The following is a 25678-nucleotide window of genomic DNA, read 5'->3' as shown; positions in this document are numbered from 1 at the left end:
TGTTACTAGGTGGTTGCTAAGTTGTTGCTAATTGGGTAGTAAGAGATAGGAGGTGGCTGCTGAGGTGTTCCTAGGCAGTTGCTATGGAAATTGGTTCATTGCCTCAGAAGAAACAACCTATGAATGACCGAATTATCTCAGTATACTGACTGGTGATGTGTGTAGGTGTTTTGGACTGGGTCTCGGGCCTCGGGCATGCAGAAGGTTCCTTCTCGGTGTTGCCAGACTGACTGGAGGAAGGACGGAGATCCTCAGTGAGAATGAAAGACTGCAGCCAAAGGTGAGCGCTTACTGTCGCCATCTAGTGGAAAGAAACAAGCTAAAAGTTTCCAGACATTTATCCCAATCAACCCTCATTATTAATACAGTCTTTAAAAGCAGAGTAGGTATTATTTGGGTGGTGGATCATTCTCAGCACTGCAGTGACACTGACATGGTGGTGGTGTGTTAGTGTGTGTTGTGTGCTGGTATGAGTGGATCAGACACAGCAACACTGCTGGAGTTTTTAAATACCATGTCCACTCACTGTCCACTCTATAAGACACTCCTACCTAGTTGGTCCACCTTGTAGATGTAAAGTCAGAGACGATCGCTCATCTATTGCTGCTGTTTGAGTTGGTCATCTTATAGACCAGGGGTATTCAACTAAAATTTAAAGAGGTCCAGTTAGAGAAAATTTCTAGAAGCAAAGGTCCGGAATGTTTAACTATATATATATATATATACATATATATATCCAAAGCGACTTACACAATGAGATGAACACAATGAGTAACTGAGGGTTAAGAGCCTTGCTCAGGGACCCAACAGTGGCAACTTGGTGGTGGCGGGGCTTCAACCAGCAACCTTCTGTTTACTAGTCCAGTACCTTAACCACTGAGCTATCACTGCTATATATATTATAACAAATATATTATATATAAATAGCCTAGTAGTTGTATCAACATCTGCATGTAATCAATAACTGACTGTCAAATCAAATGTCTGTTTATTTATTATGATTTTAATGTCATGTTTTACACTTTGGTTACATTCATGACAGAAACGGTAGTTACTCATTACACAAGATTCATCAGTTCACAAGGTTATATCGAACACAGTCATGGACAATTTAGTGTCTCCAGTTCACCTCACTTACACACCTCTGGACTGTGGGAGGAAACCGGAGCACCCGGAGTAAACCCACACAGACACGGGGAGAACATGCAAACTCCACACAGAGAGGACCCGGACCGCACCACCTTATCAAACCTTTCTCTTATCAAATTAAGAGAAAATAAAAATAAATTGTGCTCCAGTGGGAAGTAAGAACAGAAATTAGTCTCTCCATCATGGATTAAATGCTGTATTTTCGCTGTACACGTTTCTTTTTTGGAGAGCGCCATTTGTCTCCTGTCTGCACAGTCGTCTGTATCTCTCCCTTCGTTTTTTTCTACGTTCGCTATCTTTCTTTTTCTTTCCACCGTCTTTTCACATGTAACTCGCCTCTAACTCTCATCTGTCTGCACTGTAGAGTCGCAGTGTTTACCGGCTGGAATGCACAGACTTGATTGGCTGAGTGGTGTCACGTGATTGGTCTGTGCGTTTTCTCATCCGCTAAACCGCTACCGTAAAGACTACAAAAGCTGCGCCGGTTAAAATAGAAGCGCTCCGTCAGGTTTCAAATCATAACTTTCTGTTTTGGCTGTAGGTCCGGGTCAGTATGGGACAGCTTCTGGGTCCGGACCGCGGTCCGCCTGTTAGTGACCTCTGTTCTAGACCTTTATCAGTGGGCACAGGACGCTGCCCACGGGGCGCTGTTGGCTGGATGTTTTTGGTTGGTGGACTATTCTCAGTCCAGCACTGACAGTGAGGTGTTTAATAACTCCAGCAGTGCTGCTGTGTCTGATCCACTCATACCAGCACAACACACACTAACACACCACCACCATGTCAGTGTCACTGCAGTGCTGAGAATGATCCACCACCCAAATAATACCTACTCTGTTGTGGTCCTGGGAGAGTCCTGACCATTGGAGAACAGCATGAAAGAGGGCTAACAAAGCATGCAGAGAAACAGATGGACTACGGTCAGTAGTTGTAGAATTACAAAGTGCTTATATATAGTAAGTGGAGCTGTTAAAATGGACAGTGAGTGTAGAAACAAGGAGGTGGTTTTAATGTTATGGTTGATCGGTGTATAATTTTAACTTCTTTTATACTGCAACAGTAATTACAAACCCATTACTTTATAACTGTCTTGCTGTAGCTTATAAGGTGCCTAAAGAAAGCTCTGGAACCTGCGCTGACAGATGTGCGCGTTGACTGGTATTTGCCGGACAACATGGAGGCTCTTCTCTCGCCCACCGAGATTCCTCCACTTTATCCAGGGAACTGCTTGATTGCTTACTCCACTCTCTATGATGTGTCTGCATTTAAAGTGAAAAAGAATGAAGTAAGTGTTGGGAGGGCTGGAGCTCAGATGAAGAAAAAGTAGAAGATAAGATAATTTAGTATAGAGGATAATACAGTTGGTGGCGCTGGGTCTCAACACTTAAAACAAGAGAGCACATCAACATTTTTTTTAAGTTTGGGCATTGCTTATACAAAGAAGGAAGAAGTAAACAACAGTGATAGACTGACTTGCCTTTCTCTGAAATTAAAATCTCCTACAGGCTCATTCTTACAGCCAGCACTGCCCTCTTTTACCAGACAGGAGAATAGCAGTCTGTCTCCTGATCTCATTAAAAAAATCATCATCCTAACATTATTACTATAGCTGAGTCCGAAATCGCATACTTCCATACTGAACAGTACGCGAAAGCAGCATGCGAGAGCGGTTAGTATGTCCGAATACGTAGTATACATTAAAGAGTACGCGAAAAGTACCCAGATGACCTGCTTCATGGGCAGCCATTTTTGAGTATGCAAACGATGCACACTTGCGGTCCGCTAATGTATCCCATAATTCAACTGGAGCTGATAGATGGTGAAAAGCAAAGAGACTGCTGTTTACAAGTGTAAGTAAGACAAAAATTTAAAATGTTATGATTGGGTACAACCCTGAATAATGTTATTAGTAGCTTTGTGGAAAACTACAGAATTAATTTAGTCTGTTTTTAAAATTTTTATAACTGCGGTGATGTAACGTCATGCATCACTTGACGTTGGTAAGATGGCGGACATAGTACGTTTGAAGCAGCATACTTGTGTACTGAAAAAGCTTACTGCTTTACCGGCTGAGCAGTGCATACTTCCTCGAATCTAGAACGTACTGTTTAAGTATGCGATTTTGGACGCATGATTTTCCTATGACAATATTTCTGACGTTATATTTTTTTAGTAATTCATTAAGAAATTCTGGTGCTTTTAATGTTTATTACTATTGTTATTGTTGTTTTTTTATTTTTTAAGACTGATTTATTTGTTAATTGCATTTTTTAATACTTAAAAATAAAATATAGCCAAACTGAACAAGGATTAAAGCATGTTCTGGTTGTAGGTGAGAAGTCATACCAACAGGTCTGCCCCTTGTGGTTCTTTTGGGTCGGTGTTTGAGCTCCCACACGAATCATCTGAACTCCTACAACCACTAGCAGCACCAATACCTGAGAAAGAGAGAGGAGGAGGAGGAGGATATGAAGACAACATTGAAGATGCACTGAGAGAAATCTCAGATGAAATCTCCTCAGAGTTCTCCAGTGTTCCAGACAACACTGGCAACAGTGGTAACAGATAAAACACCAACCATTCTGCTCATATACATGTTTACATCAATCTAGTACATTTCTAGTGTGTTTGTTTTGCAAGGCCAGCCGTAATATTTACCAAAAAACATCTGGTATATGTTACTGTCTTTGGCACAAAAAGTCTGGTGGGGTACAGTAAACAATGAGCAGTAACCCAATTGGCTGTGTCTGACTTATTAGTGGAACTACACACAAATCTACTTGCTCATTAAATCCAAACACAAATTCACCTCATCAATGTAATCACAAATGTGTATATTAACATAAAGCAGGAGTTATCAGAAGATGAGACCGAAATATGACATCCCCAATAACAGTATTTGATCTCACACAACTGGTATATCACCTTGCTATAGTGCAGTGGTTCTCAGCCTTTTTTTTTGCTCAGAACCCCCCAGTTCTAGGACCCCTTGACATGGGTTATGATGTTATTCTTATGCTTTCAGCAAGGATGACAAACTTGTGTTCTTGCTTATTGGAAATTTGATGAATGCACACTGAAGTTATATTATCTAATTCTGGTTGATGTAATGCAGGGTGTTTCAAACTTTCAAATGGCCCACATTTTGTCCAGGATTTTTACCGCGGCCCAGGCAACAAAAAAACAATGCAACAAAACAAAACGAAATATACTTACTAATGAAAATGGCTGTAATCTGGTCCCACTGTGGTTTGTGGTTAACAAGATGTAACATAAAGCCTCCACAAGGGGGCATACGTGTACAAGTTAATTTCATGTTCTTTTTTGGCTTTAACCCAGGGTTTGAAAGACCCTGAGGTAATGGGTTCACTACGTAGTGGGATGTAGTGGTGAGCTGGTGGTGGGAGCATCCTCACCAGGGTCTGCTTCAGCAGGATCTGCATCAACAACTGAATCTGAATCTTTCGTAGTCACCAGACATTGACCTTTGCACTTTTGTGGTGGACAAATCAAATATATGTAAATTCTTAAAAAACCAGCGTAGGATATATGTACTTTAAAATAGATCTATATGACATTACAAGACATCTCTCATATGCTAATAGCTTTTAAATGTTTACATGTTTAAATGATCGTTGTGGTCTTTAACTGTAATAACACATCCAAAGCAACAATTCCAAACAGGAAAACCCAAAGCTATCTGTGCCTTAACCTACAGCCAAAATACCATGTGTTGTAATAATGCAAAACAAACTCACCAGTGATGTTCATTGCTTTAAAAGAAACGACATGCAGTGATCTTTCATCTGGTCCAAGTCCACCAATCCATAAATGAATTCATTTTTAATAGATTGTTTCAATAAAAAATGTAATTTGTATTAAATTGTCGACTTGATTTACTATATTGCCTTGTTATAAGTAGTGACTAACAAGGGGGCTCAGGTGGCACAGCAGTAAAACACGCTAGCACACCACAGCTGACATCTCAAACTCATGAGTTTGAATCTTAGGGTGCCTACATGGACAATGATTGGCTTGTCCATCGGGTTGGGTGCCAGAGGGGATTCTTTATAACTGCTGGCTGATCGATGATGCCTGCATCAGAGGCTAGGGATAATGGAGATCAGTGCGTGACTCTCTGTTAGTGAGTCTGAGCCCCAAATGAGCTTGCCTCACGCAGGTGAAAAGTAGTTGCTAATGGAATTGTCATGACTATGTCTAGCACCGAAACCGTAAATCAGTGGTCCCCAACCACTGGGCAGTGGACTGGTACCGGTCCATGGGTCATTTATTACCAATGAATAATTAGAGATCGCCACAAGAGCAATTAAATTTCCAATACTTTTCAGGTGTTATTGTCCCCAATCACCACTAGGTGGGAGCAGTGTCTCATTGCAGCGAAAAAAGCTCAGGATTCACACTGATTTTCCATTCTATAGTTCTTCTTATTTTAAATCCTCCCGCCCCCACCAGTCCGTGAAATTATATCTTATATGAAACCGGTCTGTGGTGCAAAAAAGGTTGGGGACCGCTGACGTAAATGACGTAAGCCTATGTAAATCTGTTTTTTATTGGCTGTTGTCAGCATGGGGCAACATAATTGTGCCTCACAGCTAATCACTCGGTTAGACTTACACTGCGGGGTCGGCCCTTATGCTCACAAAATAGGACTGCTAGGAAAAGTACTGGCCTTTACGTAACAGGTACAGCAAATAACTTCAGTTACTGTTTGTATGATTTTGTGTAACCTTAAGTCAGCGATCAGGAGTACACTGTGAGTGATGTGCGCTGGAGGATGGAGCAAGCATCATATGTGAAGGAGCAGTACACACTTACAAGATGTTCACTGGGCAGTGAGAGAAGCGTGTTTACTTCCGTTTCTCCGCCAGCTGAGCGCCTCTCTATGGGCATGGATGCCGCATCGCTTCCTTACGGCCTGGAGAGGGTGCAGCCTCAACACAGCCGGGGTCTCACGCGCTGGGACACCCCGTTTCAAGAAAACCCAGTTTCATTACTGGATACAGGGACTGCCAAGGTGAGAAACGAACTGAAGCAGTAGATTTTATGGAAGTATTTGGGACTGCACAAGTCAAATTTAGCTTTAGTTATAGTCACTGTTGGGCGCTTGGTATGCACTAGATCACTACTGCTGAGATCTGGGAGTTCAAATCTCAGCTGTGCTATTAGTCGGTCGGACATCTGCAAGGTCATGACAGGCTAATGTCTATGTGGATAGGGGAGCATGAAGCAGCCTAGCCATTGGAAGGCACTTTTGTAAATGGGCTCTTAGGAGGGTTGTGCCGTAAAAGATCACTGATGCTAATATATTTATACATATATATATATATATACTGTATATATATATATATATATATATATATATATATATATATATACAGTATATATATATATATATACATATATATGTATAAATTACTGCAATTACTGACTGTAGTCCATTTGTTTCTCTACATACTTTTTAGCCTGCTTTCACCCTGATCTTCAATGGTCAGGACCCCCACAGGACCACCACAGAGTAGGTATTATTTGGGTGGTGGATCATTCTCAGCACTGCAGTGACACTGACATGTTGGTGGTGTGTTAGTGTGTGTTGTGCTGGTATAAGGGGATAAGACACAGCAGTGCTGATGGAGTTTTTAAACACCTCACTGTCACTGCTGGACTGAGAATAGTTCACCAACTTAAAATATCCAGCCAACAGCTCCCCATGGGCAGCGTCCTGTGACCACTGATGAAGGTCTAGAAGATGACCAACTCAAACAGCAGCAACAGATTAGCAATCATCTCTGACTTTACATCTACAAGGTGGACCAACTAGGTAGGAGTGTCTAATAGAGTGAACAGTGAGTGGACACGGTATTTAAAAACTCCAGCAGTGCTGCTATGTCTGATCCACTCATACCAGCACAACAGACACTAACACACCACCACCATGTCAGTGTCACTGCAGTGCTGAGAATGATCCACCACCTAAATAATACCTACTCTGTGGGGGTCCTGACCATTGAAGAACAGGGTGAAAGCAGGCTAAAAAGGTATGCAGAGAAACAGATGGACTACAATCAGTAATTGTAGAACTGCAAAGTGCTTCTATATGGTAAGTGGAGCTGGTAAAATGGACAGAAATTGTAGAAACAAGGAGGTGCTTCTAGTGTAACAAATACGCACTGGCAAAAGCAACTTTTTGACACCAGCTGTCATAGAGATAATAATCTTAAGCAGACAACATAAGAGATTGCTAACCTTTACTGTAACAAAAATCTATGAAAAGAAATTATATTTGATATTGAACAAAAGCAAATGTGTCACAATTACTAGTCACCACAAATTGTTGTTATTATTTTTATGATTTTTATTGTGTGTGTGTGTGTGTGTTTAGACTGGCCGATCATTAGATGCTGAGGAGTGTTTACGCAGACAGAAGGCTTTAGCCCGTGCTGCTTTGGCCTGTCGCAGTTTCTCTTCTCCACAGGGCGAGCTGGACATGCATCGTCTGCGTAGGGCACTGGAGAGAGTTTCATTCGAGCAGGCAGTCGGTGGTCGACTGGAGGAGAGTGATACGGAAACACACAGCACTCCCCTAGGTGCTCTATCTCTCACAGATTTTAGTTAGAACACCCCCCCCCCCCCCCCCCCCCCCCCCCACACACACACACACACACACACACACACAATCATACTTTATTATCTACTTAAAAAATAATTGTTCAGACAGAATGCAGTTAAAGCATCTGTGTATGATGGTTTGTACTGTGAAGATCTGAGTTCAGTGGCAACAGTGTTGTTTGAAGCCTCAACTTTAATAGTTCAGAACTGTAACCAGTTGGCCATGTCTGCCCACTACTGGGTTATAATTAGTTTTTATGTATTCAAATTATCAATAGCAACAATTATTTGCATTTAGACCAGGTGTGTCCAAACTTTTCTTGTTGGGGGCCAGATAGAGTAAAAAATATGCAAACACAGGCCACAGACTCTTTTGTAATATATATATATATATATATATATATATATATATATATATATATATATATATATATATATATATATATATACAGTGTATCACAAAAGTGAGTACACCCCTCACATTTCTGCAAATATTTCATTATATCTTTTCATGGGACAACACTATAGACATGAAACTTGGATATAACTTAGAGTAGTCAGTGTACAGCTTGTATAGCAGTGTAGATTTACTGTCTTCTGAAAATAACTCAACACACAGCCATTAATGTCTAAATAGCTGGCAACATAAGTGAGTACACCCCACAGTGAACATGTCCAAATTGTGCCCAAATGTGTCGTTGTCCCTCCCTGGTGTCATGTGTCAAGGTCCCAGGTGTAAATGGGGAGCAGGGCTGTTAAATTTGGTGTTTTGGGTACAATTCTCTCATACTGGCCACTGGATATTCAACATGGCACCTCATGGCAAAGAACTCTCTGAGGATGTGAGAAATAGAATTGTTGCTCTCCACAAAGATGGCCTGGGCTATAAGAAGATTGCTAACACCCTGAAACTGAGCTACAGCATGGTGGCCAAGGTCATACAGCGGTTTTCCAGGACAGGTTCCACTCGGAACAGGCTTCGCCAGGGTCGACCAAAGAAGTTGAGTCCACGTGTTCGGCGTCATATCCAGAGGTTGGCTTTAAAAAATAGACACATGAGTGCTGCCAGCATTGCTGCAGAGGTTGAAGACGTGGGAGGTCAGCCTGTCAGTGCTCAGACCATACACCGCACACTGCATCAACTCGGTCTGCATGGTCGTCATCCCAGAAGGAAGCTGACGCACAAAAAAGCCCGCAAACAGTTTGCTGAAGACAAGCAGTCCAAGAACATGGATTACTGGAATGCCCTGTGGTCTGACGAGACCAAGATAAACTTGTTTGGCTCAGATGGTGTCCAGCATGTGTGGCGGCGCCCTGGAGAGAAGTACCAAGACAACTGTATCTTCCCTACAGTCAAGCATTGTGGTGGTAGCATCATGGTCTTGGGCTGCATGAGTGTTGCTGGCACTGGGGAGCTGCAGTTCATTGAGGGAAACATGAATTCCAACATGTACTGTGACATTCTGAAACAGAGCATGATCCCCTCCCTTCGAAAACTGGGCCTCATGGCAGTTTTCCAACAGGATAACGACCCCAAACACAACCTCCAAGATGACAACTGCCTTGCTGAGGAAGCTGAAGGTAAAGGTGATGGACTAAACCCAATTGAGCACCTGTGGCACATCCTCAAGTGGAAGGTGGAGGAGTTCAAGGTGTCTAACATCCACCAGCTCCGTGATGTCATCATGGAGGAGTGGAAGAGGATTCCAGTAGCAACCTGTGCAGCTCTGGTGAATTCCATGCCCAGGAGGGTTAAGGCAGTGCTGGATAATAATGGTGGTCACACAAAATATTGACACTTTGGGCACAATTTGGACATGTTCACTGTGGGGTGTACTCACTTATGTTGCCAGCCATTTAGACATTAATGGCTGTGTGTTGAGTTATTTTCAGAAGACAGTAAATCTACACTGCTATACAAGTTGTACACTGACTACTCTAAGTTATATCCAAGTTTTATTTCTATAGTGTTGTCCCATGAAAAGATATAATAAAATATTTGCAGAAATGTGAGGGGTGTACTCACTTTTGTGATACACTGTATATATAGCGGGGAAAATAGAAAATAAGTATTGAACGCATCAACATTTTTCTCAGTAAATATATTTCTGATGGGACTATTGACATGAAATTTTCACCAGATGTTGGTAACAACCCAAGTAATCCACACATATAAAGCAGTCAAAACAAATAAGTCCAAAAATTAAGTTATGTGTAATAAAGTGAAATGACACAGGGAAAAAGTATTAAACACATGAAGAAAAGGAGGTGCAAAAAGGCATGGAAAGCTAAAACACCAGCTGAAATCTGTCAGTATTTAGAAAGCAATCCTGCCCCTATCAGTGCAAATTAATATCAGCTGGTTTAGTCCTAATTGATGGCCTACAAAAAGGTTTTTCATTACCAAGGTGTCACACAAGAAGCATCTCATGATGGGTAAAAGCAAAGAGCTCTCTCAAGACCTTCGCAACCTTATTGTTGCAAAACATACTGATGGTATTGGTTACAGACGTATTCCTAAACTTCTGAATGTTCCAGTGAGCACCGTTGAGGCCATTATCTGGAAAGAACATATTCACCATAAACCGGCCACGACCAGGTGCTCCTCGCAAGATTTCTAACAGAGGAGTCAAAAGAATAATCAGAAGAGTTGTCCAAGAGCCAAGGACCACTCGTGGAGAGCTTCAGAAAGACCTGGAATTAGCAGGTACAGTTGTTTCAAAGAAAAGTATAAGTAATGCACTCAACCGCCATGGCCTTTATGCACGCTCACCACGCAAGACTCCATTACTGAAGAAAAAGCATGTTGAAGCTCGTTTAAAGTTTGCTACACAGCATTTGGACAGGCCTATAAAATACTGGGAGAATATAGTCTGGTCAGATGAGACCAAAATTGAACTCTTTGGATGTCATAGCACACACCATGTTTGGAGGAGAAAAGGCACTGCACATCACCCCAAAAACACCATACCAACAGTGAAGTTTAGAGGTGGGAACATCATGGTGTGGGGCTGTTTCTCAGCATATGGAACTGGTAGACTTCATGTAGTTGAAGAAAGGATGAATGGAGAAATGTACCGAGACATTCTTGATAAGAATCTGCTGCCATCCACCAGGATGCTGAAGATGAAACGAGGGTGGACATTTCAGCAAGACAATGATCCCAAACACACAGCCAGGAAAACTCTCAAGTGGTTTCAAAGAAAGAAAATAAAGCTGCTAGAATGGCCCAGTCCATCACCTGATGTAAATCCAATTGAAAATCTATGGAAAGAACTGAAAATCAGAGTTCATAGAAGAGGCCCCCAGAACCGTCATGATCTGAAGACAGTTTTTGTGGAAGAATGGGCCAAAATCACACCTGAACAATGCATGCGACTAGTTTCTCCATACAGAAGGCGTCTGAAATAAATTTCAGTAAGCGTGTTCAATACTTTTTCCCTGTGTCATTTCATTTTATTTTACATAACTTAATTAATGGACTTATTTGTTTTGACTTCTTTGTATGTGTGGATTACTTGGGATGTTACCAACATCTGGTGAAAATTTCATGTCAGTAGTCCCATCAGAAATATATTTACTAAGAAAAATGTTGATGTGGTCAATACTTATTTTCCCCGCTGTACATATATATATATATATATATATATATACAGTGTATCACAAAAGTGAGTACACCCCTCACATTTCTGCAGATATTTAAGTATATCTTTTCATGGGACAACACTGACAAAATGACACTTTGACACAATGAAAAGTAGTCTGTGTGCAGCTTATATAACAGTGTAAATTTATTCTTCCCTCAAAATAACTCAATATACAGCCATTAATGTCTAAACCACCGGCAACAAAAGTGAGTACACCCCTTAGTGAAAGTTCCTGAAGTGTCAATATTTTGTGTGGCCACCATTATTCCCCAGAACTGCCTTAACTCTCCTGGGCATGGAGTTTACCAGAGCTTCACAGGTCGCCACTGGAATGCTTTTCCACTCCTCCATGACGACATCACTGAGCTGGCGGATATTCGAGACTTTGCGCTCCTCCACCTTCCGCTTGAGGATGCCCCAAAGATGTTCTATTGGGTTTAGGTCTGGAGACATGCTTGGCCAGTCCATCACCTTTACCCTCAGCCTCTTCAATAAAGCAGTAGTCGTCTTAAAGGTGTGTTTGGGGTCATTATCATGCTGGAACACTGCCCTGCGACCCAGTTTCCGGAGGGAGGGGATCGTGCTCTGCTTCAGTATTTCACAGTACATATTGGAGTTCATGTGTCCCTCAATGAAATGTAACTCCCCAACACCTGCTGCACCCATGCAGCCCCAGACCATGGCATTCCCACCACCATGCTTGACTGTAGGCATGACACACTTATCTTTGTACTCCTCACCTGATTGCCACCACACATGCTTGAGACCATCTGAACCAAACAAATTAATCTTGGTCTCATCAGACCATAGGACATGGTTCCAGTAATCCATGTCCTTTGTTGACATGTCTTCAGCAAATTGTTTGCGGGCTTTCTTGTGTAGAGACTTCAGAAGAGGCTTCCTTCTGGGGTGACAGCCATGCAGACCAATTTGATGTAGTGTGCGGCGTATGGTCTGAGCACTGACAGGCTGACGCCCCACCTTTTCAATCTCTGCAGCAATGCTGACAGCACTCCTGCGCCTATCTTTCAAAGACAGCAGTTGGATGTGACGCTGAGCACGTGCACTCAGCTTCTTTGGACGACCAACGCGAGGTCTGTTCTGAGTGGACCCTGCTCTTTTAAAACGCTGGATGATCTTGGCCACTGTGCTGCAGCTCAGTTTCAGGGTGTTGGCAATCTTCTTGTAGCCTTGGCCATCTTCATGTAGCGCAACAATTCGTCTTTTAAGATCCTCAGAGAGTTCTTTGCCATGAGGTGCCATGTTGGAACTTTCAGTGACCAGTATGAGAGAGTGTGAGAGCTGTACTACTAAATTGAACACACCTGCTCCCTATGCACACCTGAGACCTAGTAACACTAACAAATCACATGACATTTTGGAGGGAAAATGACAAGCAGTGCTCAATTTGGACATTTAGGGGTGTAGTCTCTTAGGGGTGTACTCACTTTTGTTGCCTGTGGTTTAGACATTAATGGCTGTATATTGAGTTATTTTGAGGGAAGAATAAATTTACACTGTTATATAAGCTGCACACAGACTACTTTTCATTGTGTCAAAGTGTCATTTTGTCAGTGTTGTCCCATGAAAAGATATACTTAAATATCTGCAGAAATGTGAGGGGTGTACTCACTTTTGTGATACACTGTATATATTTATATATATATATATATATATATATATATATACACACACACAAGTGACAGTTTTGTATAAACTAAAATTTTACTCACCAGTTTGGGAAGATTTCAAGGTCCCACTTTCATGTGTCCAGATGCACTCTTATGCTGGTGAATTTTCTGTGCCCTTATAAACAGGGCTACTTTGACTGCACCTATTAACAGAAAAGATAAAGAGAACAGAAACCAATTAGAAAACCATGCCACAAAGTTAAATAAGATTAGAGAACTACAACATCAATACATCTTTATTATATATCACGTGTCAAACTCAAGGCCCGCAAACTCAAGAGCTTATAAGGAGCATGATTGTCTTAAAATATATTGTAAAATCGTACATAAACTACATCTTCCACAATGCATGTCGATTATGTGACCCGTGAGGTGACAGTATCCCGCCACTACATAGCAGTGTTTCCACATCTGCGTTTAACTAAGGTGGGTTTCAAACAAATAAAGTTGAGACATTTCTACAAATAATCCCAAAATGTCCAAGAGAAGACAAATTGATGCAGAAGGAAGGGAATTTAATAAAAGATAGGAAAGAGAAATAGAAGTTTGTGCTTCAAGAAGAAAAAACAGAACATCTTGTGTGTTATGAGGCTGTGTCGGTGGTAAAGGAGTACAATTATAGATATACAATATAAATTAGGCATTTTGACACCAAACAAAGAGCTAAGTATGCTAGATTTAGTCTCCAAGAAAAACAAATTGTCCAAGAATTAAAAGGCAGACCACAATCGCAGCAGGATACGTTACAAACGGCCATTTGAGGGCCACCATAATGCTGACCATAATGCTAATGTTGACACCCCTGTTATACACTGATCAGCCATAACATTAAAACCACTTCCTTGTTTCTACAATCACTGTCCATTTGATCAGCTCCACTTACCATATAGAAGCACTTTGTAGTTCTACAATTATTGACTGTAGTCCATCTGTTTCTCTGCATGCTTTGTTAGCCCCCTTTCATGCTGTTCTTCAATGGTCAAGACCCCCACAGGACCACCACAGAGTAGGTATTATTTGGGTGGTGGATCATTCTCGGCACTGCAGTGACACTGACATGGTGGTGGTGTGTTAGTGTGTGTTGTGCTGGTATAAGTGGATCAGACACAGCAATGCTGATGGAGTTTTTAAACACCTCACTGTCACTGCTGGACTGAGAATAGTCCACCAACCAAAAATATATACACCCAACAGTGCCCTGTGGGCAGTGCCCTGTAACCACTGATGAATGTCTAGAAGATGACCAACTCAAACAGCAGCAATAGATGAGCGATCGTCTCTGACTTTACGTCTACAAGGTGGACCAACTAGGTAGGAGTGTATAATAGAGTGGACAGTGAGTGGACACAGTATTTAAAAACTCCAGCAGCGCTGCTGTGTCTGATCTACTCATACCAGCACAACACACACTAACACACCACCACCATGTCAGTGTCACTGCAGTGCCGAGAATGATACACACAATTCCTGTCCCAAATAATGCCCTGAGGTCACACTTTAGGTGTTTAGGTTCACACTTTAATGTTGTTGAGGTTGGAGGCAATGAATCTTTAAGAGCATAATAATAAATGAAGACAGAATGGAATAAGAAGAAACTAGAGCATTTGGGACTTTCTCAGTACCCCCACAAACACTTATACAAATCTGTTCATGGGTTTTATTCTAAATTTACCTTAATGTGTAAAAAAGTAACTTCATCTATGTTATCTACACTGTGCCAATCAACATTTTTACAATTCTTATTTAACACACACGTTCCTGCTTTTTTCATTACTCTTTCTCTTAACCTTCAGACGATCTCCTCTTCCCAGCATCATCGCTGGACTGGGATGGCTTCACCGATCCTGAGTACTTGTTTGCAGCAGCTCCTGTAGGCCTTTATTGTTACCATGTACAGATTTGTATTACAACAATGCAAAACACACAACATAAATAACACTGTTTTGGTTTGATTCCAATATCAGCCTGTCCAGGTGCCATGTCGCTCAGTGATCCATGGCCTGCTGGGATCAAAGCCTGTTTCCTGGGAGGTCAGTGTGGACCTGAGCATCCTCTGGAGATCGGAGGAAGCCCCACGGGATACCTGGGATGAAATTGTCCACCAGCTTGCTGCTCAGTCTGTTATACGTGACTTTGAGAGCCTGGCAGAGAAGGAGAGAGATATTGAACATGGTATGAGCAAACAGAGAGAAATAAACAAAATATGGACAAAATAATTAGTGTTAAATAAATGTGCCAATTATGATATGATATAGCTTGTTATTTATAACTGTAAAATGTAACTGTTGTTTACATGAAATGCAAAAAAGTAGTCAACCACTTTTGGATAGTTTTTTTTTTTTGTTATTTAATATACACTACACTATACACTATTATGTACACCTATGTGGTACATTCATTTCTTGATTATTTTAGAAATGACACCTACCATACAGATGAACTTTGCTGACTAGTCTATCTATTGCTAAATGTGCTAAAGGGGGCGGGGGGGGGGGGGGGCATTTTGACCTTCTTTTCAAATTGTATTATTTTAGTATTTAGTAGGGCTGTAACGATACACTCTACCCAGCGATTTATGATACTGGGTTCACGATATGATTTTTTCCCTATTTTTTAAACAAAATGAAATTGAAGACAAATTATGACAAAGTTTCCTTTAATTATTTCTTTTTAAAAAATAAAAAATAAAATACTGTAGTTGTGCTCATCTTTTATTTATCTAAATAACACATCACATTTCCCTTTTTGTGTAGTGTAAAAAAAAACTTAAATGAAGTTTTAAAACAAATCCCACATTAAATAAATAAATGAATAATACAAATAAAGAAAGTATCCTTACATAAATAAATTTGGCTGGAAAAATACGAACCTGGCAACCCTGTAGTGACATCAACGAGGCGAGGTGAATAGCACCAGCGCTCTGCTGTTTAAAGTCAATATTGATTTATTATACATGTAAACCGATTTGAATCGTTACACATGTAAATCGATTTTTAACTGTCTTGTGGTGCAGCGTTACATCCCTAGTATTTAGTATTTTATATTTTTATATATATTTTTACAAATGGATTTTTTAATGTCAATTTGGAGGTATTTTGGTCTGAGATTCTTGTATTTTTTGGAAGCTAGTAGAAGCTCAGCTTTTTTAATAGCATTCAACTTGATGTTGAAGCTAAAATGACCCCACACCAATGTGATTAACTAATATTAAATTATAGTTTGTTTGCCATTTGTTGCGGCTAATATTGGTTATTAAGCTCATTTATTTACAAATGTGAAAGGGGTTTAGGATAACTTTGTCCTGTAAATAAATCAAGTTATGATAAGATTATGTACTGTATTTAATTACTCTTTTCTCAGTACTTTTTATCCATTTTTTTTAGTTTTTACAGTGTTGGAGTGTTTTTACATTTAACATATACACCAACGAGGCATAACATTATGACCACTGACAGGTGACATGAATAACACTGATTATCTCTTCATCAGGGCACCTGTTTAGGCTATATATAGTATATATATATTACAGATATATTAGGCAGCGAGTGAACATTTTATCCTCAAAGTTGATGTGTCAGAAGCAGGAAAAATGGGAAAGTGCATCTCCAAAACTGCAGCTCTTGTGGGGTGTTCTGCAGTGGTCAGTATCTATCAAAAGTGGTCCAAGGAAGGAACAGTGGTAAACTGGTGACAGGGTCATGGGCGGCCAAGGCTCCATTGATGCATGTGGGGAGCAAAGGCTGGCCCAGACGAGCACAGCACAACAGCATACCTTCAGTGGTCTAGTGGAGTCCATGCCTAGACAGGTCAGTGCTGTTTTGGCAGCAAAATAGGAACCAACACAATATTAGGAGGGTGGTCATAATGTTATGCCTAATCGGTGTATATAAAACAACAAAAAACAAAAATGCAGACAGATTACAAATTTGCAGGAGCTTTGGTAAACATTAAAATTTACGTGATTTTTGCACCAATTTGCATTATTACTATTAATATTCTTCTTCTTATTATTATTATTATTATTATATTTCTGCCTACTTATTTGTACTGCAGGTTCATCAAAGCGATACCGAACGAAAGCCATCCAGACCAGCAAGAGTTGTGGAATCATCTGTATGTACACAGCATTCAGTACTACTGATGTCAGCCCCAGCAAACTCTTGTCTCAATCCACAGACACAGGACACATAGGTATGGTACACAAGCTTGTGTTATTGTCCTTTAAAATAAAGTTGTCTAGGTACCCAGGTGGAGCAGCGGGATGTTCCACTAGCACACCAGCGGCGAGATTCTGAACTCCTCTGTTCGAAACTCGGCGTTGCCACCGGTCAACTGGGTGCCATCTAGCAGGCATAATTGGAAACGCCTGCAGCAGACACTTTTCTGCTATGGCAAGATGACTGAACTATGTGGAAGGGGTCTTCAAACGCTGTGTAAGGACCCTGATTAGCAGATAGAGAGGCGCTTGTGCAGAGTGCATGGGTGAAAAAGGATTGGAGGCGTGACCTTGACTGCAATCAGGGATCCCCCAGCAGTGGAAGACAAATTGACTACGCTAAATTGGGAGAAAATGGGAGAAAATAGAAAAAATTATAATAAAGTTGTCTGACATTATTTCAGTGGAAGTCTTGTTTCCATACCAAATAATAAATAAATCAAGTTCAGTTTATTGTTAATTCTCCATATAGTCAAGTCAAGTCAAATTTATTTACATAGCGCTTTTTACAGTGAACATTGTCTCAAAGCAACTTTACAGAATCCAGGACCAACAGACCAAAAACCCCTATTGAGCAAGCCGAGGGCAAAACTCCCTTAGGGACCCATCCTTCTTGGGGGGCCTGGAGGATACTTTAAATAAATAGGATTTAAACAAATCATACAAACACAAAATTACATTCTTTATTGTTCAGTCTAGTCTGTGATAAAGACATTTTTGGTGCAAACACGCCAGGTTTCCATCCCATCTAGTAGGAGCAGCATTGTTGGCACTGCAGTCTTGACTTGCAGTCTTTAACCTTGAGAGGGTGAACAGGTTTCCATCAGAACCACCATACTTACTTACCTTAAGTTTATGTAAGTAATGTCATGCCAGTCTGTCTGTAATTAAAATGGTTTCTGCAACTGCGTGAATGATTGGAATTCTATTTCCCCTTTTAAATACTTACCTTTTTTATAAGGTTTTTTGTATATAAATATAATATAATTGTATATATGAATGTAAATATATGACATACAATATATGACATTTTATCCTTTTGAATTAAATCATAAACAAAAATGAACTTTCACAGTATTCTAATATTGTGTAATATTTATACTGTACTGTAGGGCAGTTGTAGCCTAGCGGTTAAGGTGCTGGACTCGTAATCAAACGGTCCCTGGTTCAAGCCCCACCAGTGCTAAGTTATAGCCCTTGAGCAATGCCCTTAAACCTCAATTGCTCAGACTGTATACTGTTTTACTACTGTGAGTCACTTTGGATAAAAATGTCTGCTAAATGCTGTAAATGTACTGAGCCACTATTAGATTTGTAGTTTCAGCAATGGTATAATAACAATATATAATTATTTCTTAGTCTCTGTATTAGAATACAAGCAGAAAATACAGGAAATGTATATGCACTATTAGAAAATAAAGTACATATAAATGCTACACAGAAAATCTGGAGCAGTGCGGAGTGCAGTTATAAGAATGTTAAATTAAATGTTCCTTGTAATTAACTGTGTACTAAAGATGTACATCTTTATTGAGACCTGAATGGTGCCTGGCTCTCTGTTCTGTTCCTGCCTTTATCACTGTGATCACTTTGTAAAATACATTTTAGCTGTGTTCATGAGCACGTATGTATAAGACTGTAATGTTTTAGGTCTGCGTTTCGGGAGCAGGCAGGCTGCTGGCAGTAGGAGGCAGAGGGAATACTCAGTTAGACACGGACGCAGAGCATTCAGCAAAGACTGTAATGATATTGATGATTCACACGTCTTTACAGGTAACACACACATACAGTACAGTATGCTTATGTATACAGTCAATGCACATATTCTAACTGGCAACACACACCCGTCAAAAATAATCTCAATTACTTATAGCTAAGGCCCTACCTAATTCACGGCCGTGAAAATTGCGCCACGGACCGTGAAATGAGCCGTCTACTGAGTAATATGCAGTTTGCTGTGAAATTCAAAATTTAAGGTTTATGTTTAGCGATTTAACATTTTAAATTTGTGTAGCTATGAAATATGAGGCACAATATGCAATATGAGGCAGTCCTAACAAGCATACAGTAATTACGTTAGTGTAACAATGCTAACAATGTTTGATTTTACTTCTTCACCACCTGAGAGCCCTATCTATAGCTTTATCAAACATTAACAATCCCCTGATTATAAAAACAGCATAATCCAGGAATATTAGTTAGCTGGATTGGGCTGGTTTACATTTACATTTCCTAGTCTTTAATACTCTTTAAAATTATTTTTTTAGACAGAGACAACACTCCAGCTTCTCCATGCAGTCTGGTATCTTTGGACAGCAGAGATAGTGAAAGAGAAAAGGAAAAAGAAGGTAAAAAAAACACAGGTGTAGGAAAATAATAAGTGAATGAATTAAAGAAAAAGTGGGAGAGATAGAACAATATACTCAGTATACTGAACTTTTTTAATTCCTTTTTCTTATCATCTTATAAGACCTGTATTAAAGGTGAGGATGAGGTGTAAACACTGATGTGTCAACATGTGTGTCACATGTAGGTGGAAGTGTGCATCCTGCCAGTCCATCTGCAGCCTCATCCAGCTCTCAGCGCTCCATCGAAAGCAGATCTACGGAGAGCTTCTTCAGCTCCAGGTCAGGGTAAACAATTTTAGTCATTAACTTTTAACCAAATGAGTTAATGAATGATTCATTAAGGGGCACAAGTACAGTAGCCGACTGCATCTTTTCACCTGCACAAAACAAGTTCATACGGGGATCAGTCTTGTGCATTGGAGAGTAATGTGGCTCTTACAATTATGCCACACAAGCTCACTGGGTAATGAACCAAATATGTTACTTAAATAAAAGTAATCGTGGTTTAGTAATACGAAGAAAATACAGCAAAATTCAAGTAGCATTTTACTTGATACACAGGATCTGATGCAACCAAATATTATACTGTATATAAACAAAGATACAACTACATTATCCACTTTTTGGTGCTATAAGCTACAGTATATGCGTATCCTATTTGTTGGTAATATCTTAGGCTGATGTTCATCTTAGTCTTTTATACATTAAGTCAATTACGCTAGCCCACCACTGCTGAGATCCACGTTTGAATCTCAGCACCTACACACACATTTGCCCAAAGCCTGCAATGGATTGGTGCCCAGTGTGTATTCTTGTCTTGTGCCCTGAATTTTTTTAAGGAAACTGCAAAAAAGTTTTTTCTATTTATTTTATGCTTTTTCTCCTGATTTAGCATAGTCAATTTGTCTTCCGCTGCTGTGGATCCCTGATTGCATTCGAGGAGGGTATATTTGCTGGTCACATGCCCTGCAACGCATGTGCAATCCTAGCAAACTTTAAAAACATCTTTCAGATTGATTTCATTATTTTTATTTGTCATCTTTTAAATGGATGTGCTCTGCAAATAAACTCAAATGCGAAAAATCCAATTGACCTCCTTTTCCCTACATAGGCACTACTGTTTATTCAATGAATCATAAAATTACCTTTGTAAGCACAAAATTGACTAAAAGTACTCTTTAAACTGCACTTGAAAAGCATGCTCTGTGCTTAATCAAGCATTACTCATTACACCTGGGGAAAGCTCTTTATAAGTACAATCAGACACTAGGGCGGAGTCCTCTGATTTTCAGACTTCTTGTACGTCTATTTGTGTGCTAGTTCTACTTCTTGTTTGCTGATATGCCTGGCTGTAGGGTGAACTTGACAACATGCCTGGCATTCCATAAACTTAGTGGGTATATGTGGGCAGCTCTCTTGTGTTTTTTAGATGGCATTCCTATGTGTAGCGGTCACAGGAACCCACTATGGACTTCCGATGTTGCATTTCTGTCACAGTTGCTCTACCTTGTTTTAGCCTGCTGATATGGGTTCAACTCTCTAACATAGAAGGTGAGGGTTACACCTGGTGCCTCTGTTAAGAGATGCTCACCAAATTAAAGTAAATCTACTGATACTATCCTCATTTTCTACTAACCTCATAAAAAAGATTTAAAATAAATACATAAAACATTATTCATTATTGAACTGGTAAATGTTCAAAACATCAGCAAGATGCCAGCAGTAAACTTTAGTCAAGTGGGACTTAAAAGTGAGCCACCAGTGAATTATTTTAGGGTAATATCCACAAACTTGAATCAGTTCATCTGGGCACAAGTTTGTTGTAGAGAAACGTTTCGTCACTCATCCAAGTGACTTCTTCAGTCTGAGCTGGTGGTGAATACCTCAACCTTATATGCAGGCGATTTGCATAACGACCGATCACCACCCATTGCATAACAATGAAACCGGTGATCAGGTCCATATGCCAATCACAATGACCATTAATTACAATGGTCATGTGTGCCTTTCACACATGATTGGGGTATAGCTCCAATCACAGCGTTGTAAGATGGTGAGAGACGTACTCTCATGCCCCCCCCTCGGTTCAGAGGTGGTCGTTCTCTCTTCACATAGATGGCCTCTTTGACTCCTCGTTCAAACCAGTGTTCCCCCTTGTCAAGGATCTGCACGTCTTCATCATTAAATGAGTAGCCGATGGCTTGCAGGTGGTTCTCCTCACTTCGATTCACTGCAGCAGTGTTTGGGCATTTTTTTCCCCAGCTTTTACAAATGCCCAGTTGGGATAACCGCATTCACCCAGGGCCTTCTTGACATGAGATTTCTCTCTATCCTTGGCTGTAGTGTCTGTGGGGATGCTGTTTGCCCGGTGGTGCAGCGTCCTGGTGACTCCTAGTTTGTGCTCCAATGGATGATGGGAGTCAAACCTTAAGTACTGGTCCGTATGTATCGGTTTGCGGTACACATTTACTTTCAAACGTCCCCTATCTTGAACTGCAATTTTACAGTCTAGGAAGGCTAAACTGTTGTCGGTCGTTATGCAAATCGCCTGCATATAAGGTTGGGGTATTCACCACTAGCTCAGACTGAAGAAGTCACTTGGATGAGTGACAAAACGTTTCTCTACAACAAATTTGTGTCCAGATGAACTGATTCAACTTTGTGTTTGTGTACCTGGATCACTGAGCATGCATCAAGCGGTTAGGGTAATATCCTTTTTCTTGGTTAGAATTGAATTAGCTTCTAGTTTTGCTGATTGTTATTTCATTAGCATTATTTTCTGATTAAGTTTTGATCACATCTGGCTTTGTTTTTTTCAGATTCCATCTTGGCAGATTAAGGCCCAGTCATAGCTTAGGAAGGCAAACTCCTCTTAAACCCCAGTGCCTTTCTGCTGAATCCGATTCCTACACAGACTCCCAGTCACCTGACTACCTGCCTCTGGTGAGATACTTAATAATATATACACCGATCAAGCATAACATTAAAACCACCTCCTTGTTTCTACACTCACTGTCCATTTTATCAGCTCCACTTACCATATAGAAACACTTTGACATGATGATGGTGTGTTAGTGTGTGTTGTGCTGGTATGAGTGGATAAGACACAGCAGCGCTGATGGAGTTTTTAAACACCTCACTGTCACTGCTGGACTGAGAATAGTCCACCAACCAAAAATATCCAGCCAACAGCGCCCTGTGTGCAGCGTCCTGTGACCACTGATAAAGGTCTAGAAGATGACCAACTCAAACAGCAGCAATAGATGAGCGATCGTCTCTGACTTTACATCTACAAGGTGGACCAACTAGGTAGGAGTGTCTAATAGAGTGGACAGTGAGTGGACTCGGTATTTAAAAACTCCAGCAACGCTGCTGTGTCTGATCCACTCATACCAGCACAACACACACTAACACTCACTGCAGTGCTGAGAATGATCCACCACCTAAATAATACCCACTCTGTGGTGGTCCTCTGGGGGTCCTGACCATTGAAGAAAAGGGTGAAAGCAGGCTAAAAAGGTATGTACAGAAATAGATGGACTACAGTCAGTAATTGTAGAACTACAAAGTGCTTCTATGTGGTGGAGCTGATAAAGTGAGTGTAGAAACAAGGAGGTGGTTTCAATGTTATGGCTTATCGGTGTGTGTGTATATATACAGTGTATCACAAAAGTGAGTGCACCCCTCACATTTCTGCAGATATTTAAGTATATCTTTTCATGGGACAACACTGACAAAATGACACTTTGACACAATGAAAAGTAGTCTGTGTGCAGCTTATATAACAGTGTAAATTTATTCTTCCCTCAAAATAACTCAATATACAGCCATTAATGTCTAAACCACCGGCAACAAAAGTGAGTACACCCCTAAGAGACTACACCCCTAAATGTCCAAATTGAGCACTGCTTGTCATTTTCCCTCCAAAATGTCATGTGATTTGTTAGTGTTACTAGGTCTCAGGTGTGCATAGGGAGCAGGTGTGTTCAATTTAGTAGTACAGCTCTCACACTCTCTCATACTGGTCACTGAAAGTTCCAACATGGCACCTCATGGCAAAGAACTCTCTGAGGATCTTAAAAGACGAATTGTTGCGCTACATGAAGATGGCCAAGGCTACAAGAAGATTGCCAACACCCTGAAACTGAGCTGCAGCACAGTGGCCAAGATCATCCAGCGTTTTAAAAGAGCAGGATCCACTCAGAACAGACCTCGCGTTGGTCGTCCAAAGAAGCTGAGTGCACGTGCTCAGCGTCACATCCAACTGCTGTCTTTGAAAGATAGGCGCAGGAGTGCTGTCAGCATTGCTGCAGAGATTGAAAAGGTGGGGGGTCAGCCTGTCAGTGCTCAGACCATACGCCGCACACTACATCAAATTGGTCTGCATGGCTGTCACCCCAGAAGGAAGCCTCTTCTTAAGTCTCTACACAAGAAAGCCCGCAAACAGTTTGCTGAAGACATGTCAACAAAGGATTACTGGAACCATGTCCTATGGTCTGATGAGACCAAGATTAATTTGTTTGGTTCAGATGGTCTCAAGCATGTGTGGCGGCAATCAGGTGAGGAGTACAAAGATAAGTGTGTCATGCCTACAGTCAAGCATGGTGGTGGGAATGCCATGGTCTGGGGCTGCATGAGTGCAGCAGGTGTTGGGGAGTTACATTTCATTGAGGGACACATGAACTCCAATATGTACTGTGAAATACTGAAGCAGAGCATGATCCCCTCCCTCCGGAAACTGGGTCGCAGGGCAGTGTTCCAGCATGATAATGACCCCAAACACACCTCTAAGACGACCACTGCTTTATTGAAGAGGCTGAGGGTAAAGGTGATGGACTGGCCAAGCATGTCTCCAGACCTAAACCCAATAGAACATCTTTGGGGCATCCTCAAGCGGAAGGTGGAGGAGCGCAAAGTCTCGAATATCCGCCAGCTCCGTGATGTCGTCATGGAGGAGTGGAAAAGCATTCCAGTGGCAACCTGTGAAGCTCTGGTAAACTCCATGCCCAGGAGAATTAAGGCAGTTCTGGGAAATAATGGTGGCCACACAAAATATTGACACTTCAGGAACTTTCACTAAGGGGTGTACTCACTTTTGTTGCCGGTGGTTTAGACATTAATGGCTGTATATTGAGTTATTTTGAGGGAAGAATAAATTTACACTGTTATATAAGCTGCACACAGACTACTTTTTATTGTGTCAAAGTGTCATTTTGTCTGTTGTCCCATGAAAAGATATACTTAAATATCTGCAGAAATGTGAGGGGTGTACTCACTTTTGTGATACACTGTATATATATATATATATATATATATATATATGTCTCTGCATTTGCGAATATGTACTTTTTTTAGTTGCATCTGCAGCTGGCCTCAGGTGCCTTTCTGCTGTCCGAGTCCTTTTCTGAGTGCATTCACATCTCTCTGGATCGTCTGAAGAGAGCATCGCCTTACCTGAACCACCGCAGCAGCCTAAGCCCGCCCTATCACTGCGTCTCTTCCCCCTCCACACGCCCGATGGCCCCCCACAGGCCAGAGGACCAAAGTACCGATCACCTGACCACGATTTCAAACCCACTCAGCTCAGAGAAGGGCTCTCAAGAACTCATGAGTGGAGTCCTTCAGGCAGACAGTGGGCGTGGCTCTGAAACAGACACATGTGAAGAGGGAGAGCTGCCAGGGGAGGAGCTGGCACAGCTAGATTTGGAGAGCTCGAGCTGGGCGACAGCCGTGGCTTTAGCCTGGCTTGAGCATCACTGCGCCGGGTTCTTTGTGGAATGGGAGCTGGTGGCCGCCAAGGCCGAATTTTGGCTAAAGTGTCAGTCACTTCCGGAGGGAGTGGACCTTCCCAGCCTGAGGGCAGCTGCCAGACAGCTCTTCTTGCTGCTGCGCCATTGGGATGAGAATCTGCAACTGAACATGCTCTGTTATAATCCAAATTACATGTAAAAAAAAACCTTCTTTATAGACAGATACAGGCCAAAACATATCATACACTAA

General features: G+C 41.1%; 1 protein-coding gene across 1 annotated transcript in view; it reads left to right on the top strand.

Annotated features, from left to right (window-relative positions):
• Window positions 1-25678, top strand: part of vwa5b2 (von Willebrand factor A domain containing 5B2) — a 49142-nt gene extending 23464 nt beyond the window's left edge. The window contains exons 11-23 of the mRNA XM_062987535.1: window positions 166-280; window positions 2249-2440; window positions 3482-3707; window positions 5904-6184; window positions 7550-7754; window positions 14908-14984; window positions 15079-15286; window positions 17168-17310; window positions 19004-19103; window positions 19598-19678; window positions 19864-19957; window positions 22498-22621; window positions 25034-25678. Of these exons, the coding sequence (XP_062843605.1) occupies window positions 166-280; window positions 2249-2440; window positions 3482-3707; window positions 5904-6184; window positions 7550-7754; window positions 14908-14984; window positions 15079-15286; window positions 17168-17310; window positions 19004-19103; window positions 19598-19678; window positions 19864-19957; window positions 22498-22621; window positions 25034-25627 (2440 nt within the window). The 3' untranslated portion in view covers window positions 25628-25678. The remainder of the gene's footprint in view (window positions 1-165; window positions 281-2248; window positions 2441-3481; window positions 3708-5903; window positions 6185-7549; window positions 7755-14907; window positions 14985-15078; window positions 15287-17167; window positions 17311-19003; window positions 19104-19597; window positions 19679-19863; window positions 19958-22497; window positions 22622-25033) is intronic.

Source organism: Trichomycterus rosablanca, chromosome 25 (genome assembly GCF_030014385.1).
Source record: "Trichomycterus rosablanca isolate fTriRos1 chromosome 25, fTriRos1.hap1, whole genome shotgun sequence".
Lineage (NCBI taxonomy): Eukaryota > Metazoa > Chordata > Actinopteri > Siluriformes > Trichomycteridae > Trichomycterus > Trichomycterus rosablanca.
The sequence above is the reverse complement of the archived record's forward strand: the minus strand, read 5'-3'. Positions and strand labels throughout refer to the sequence as shown.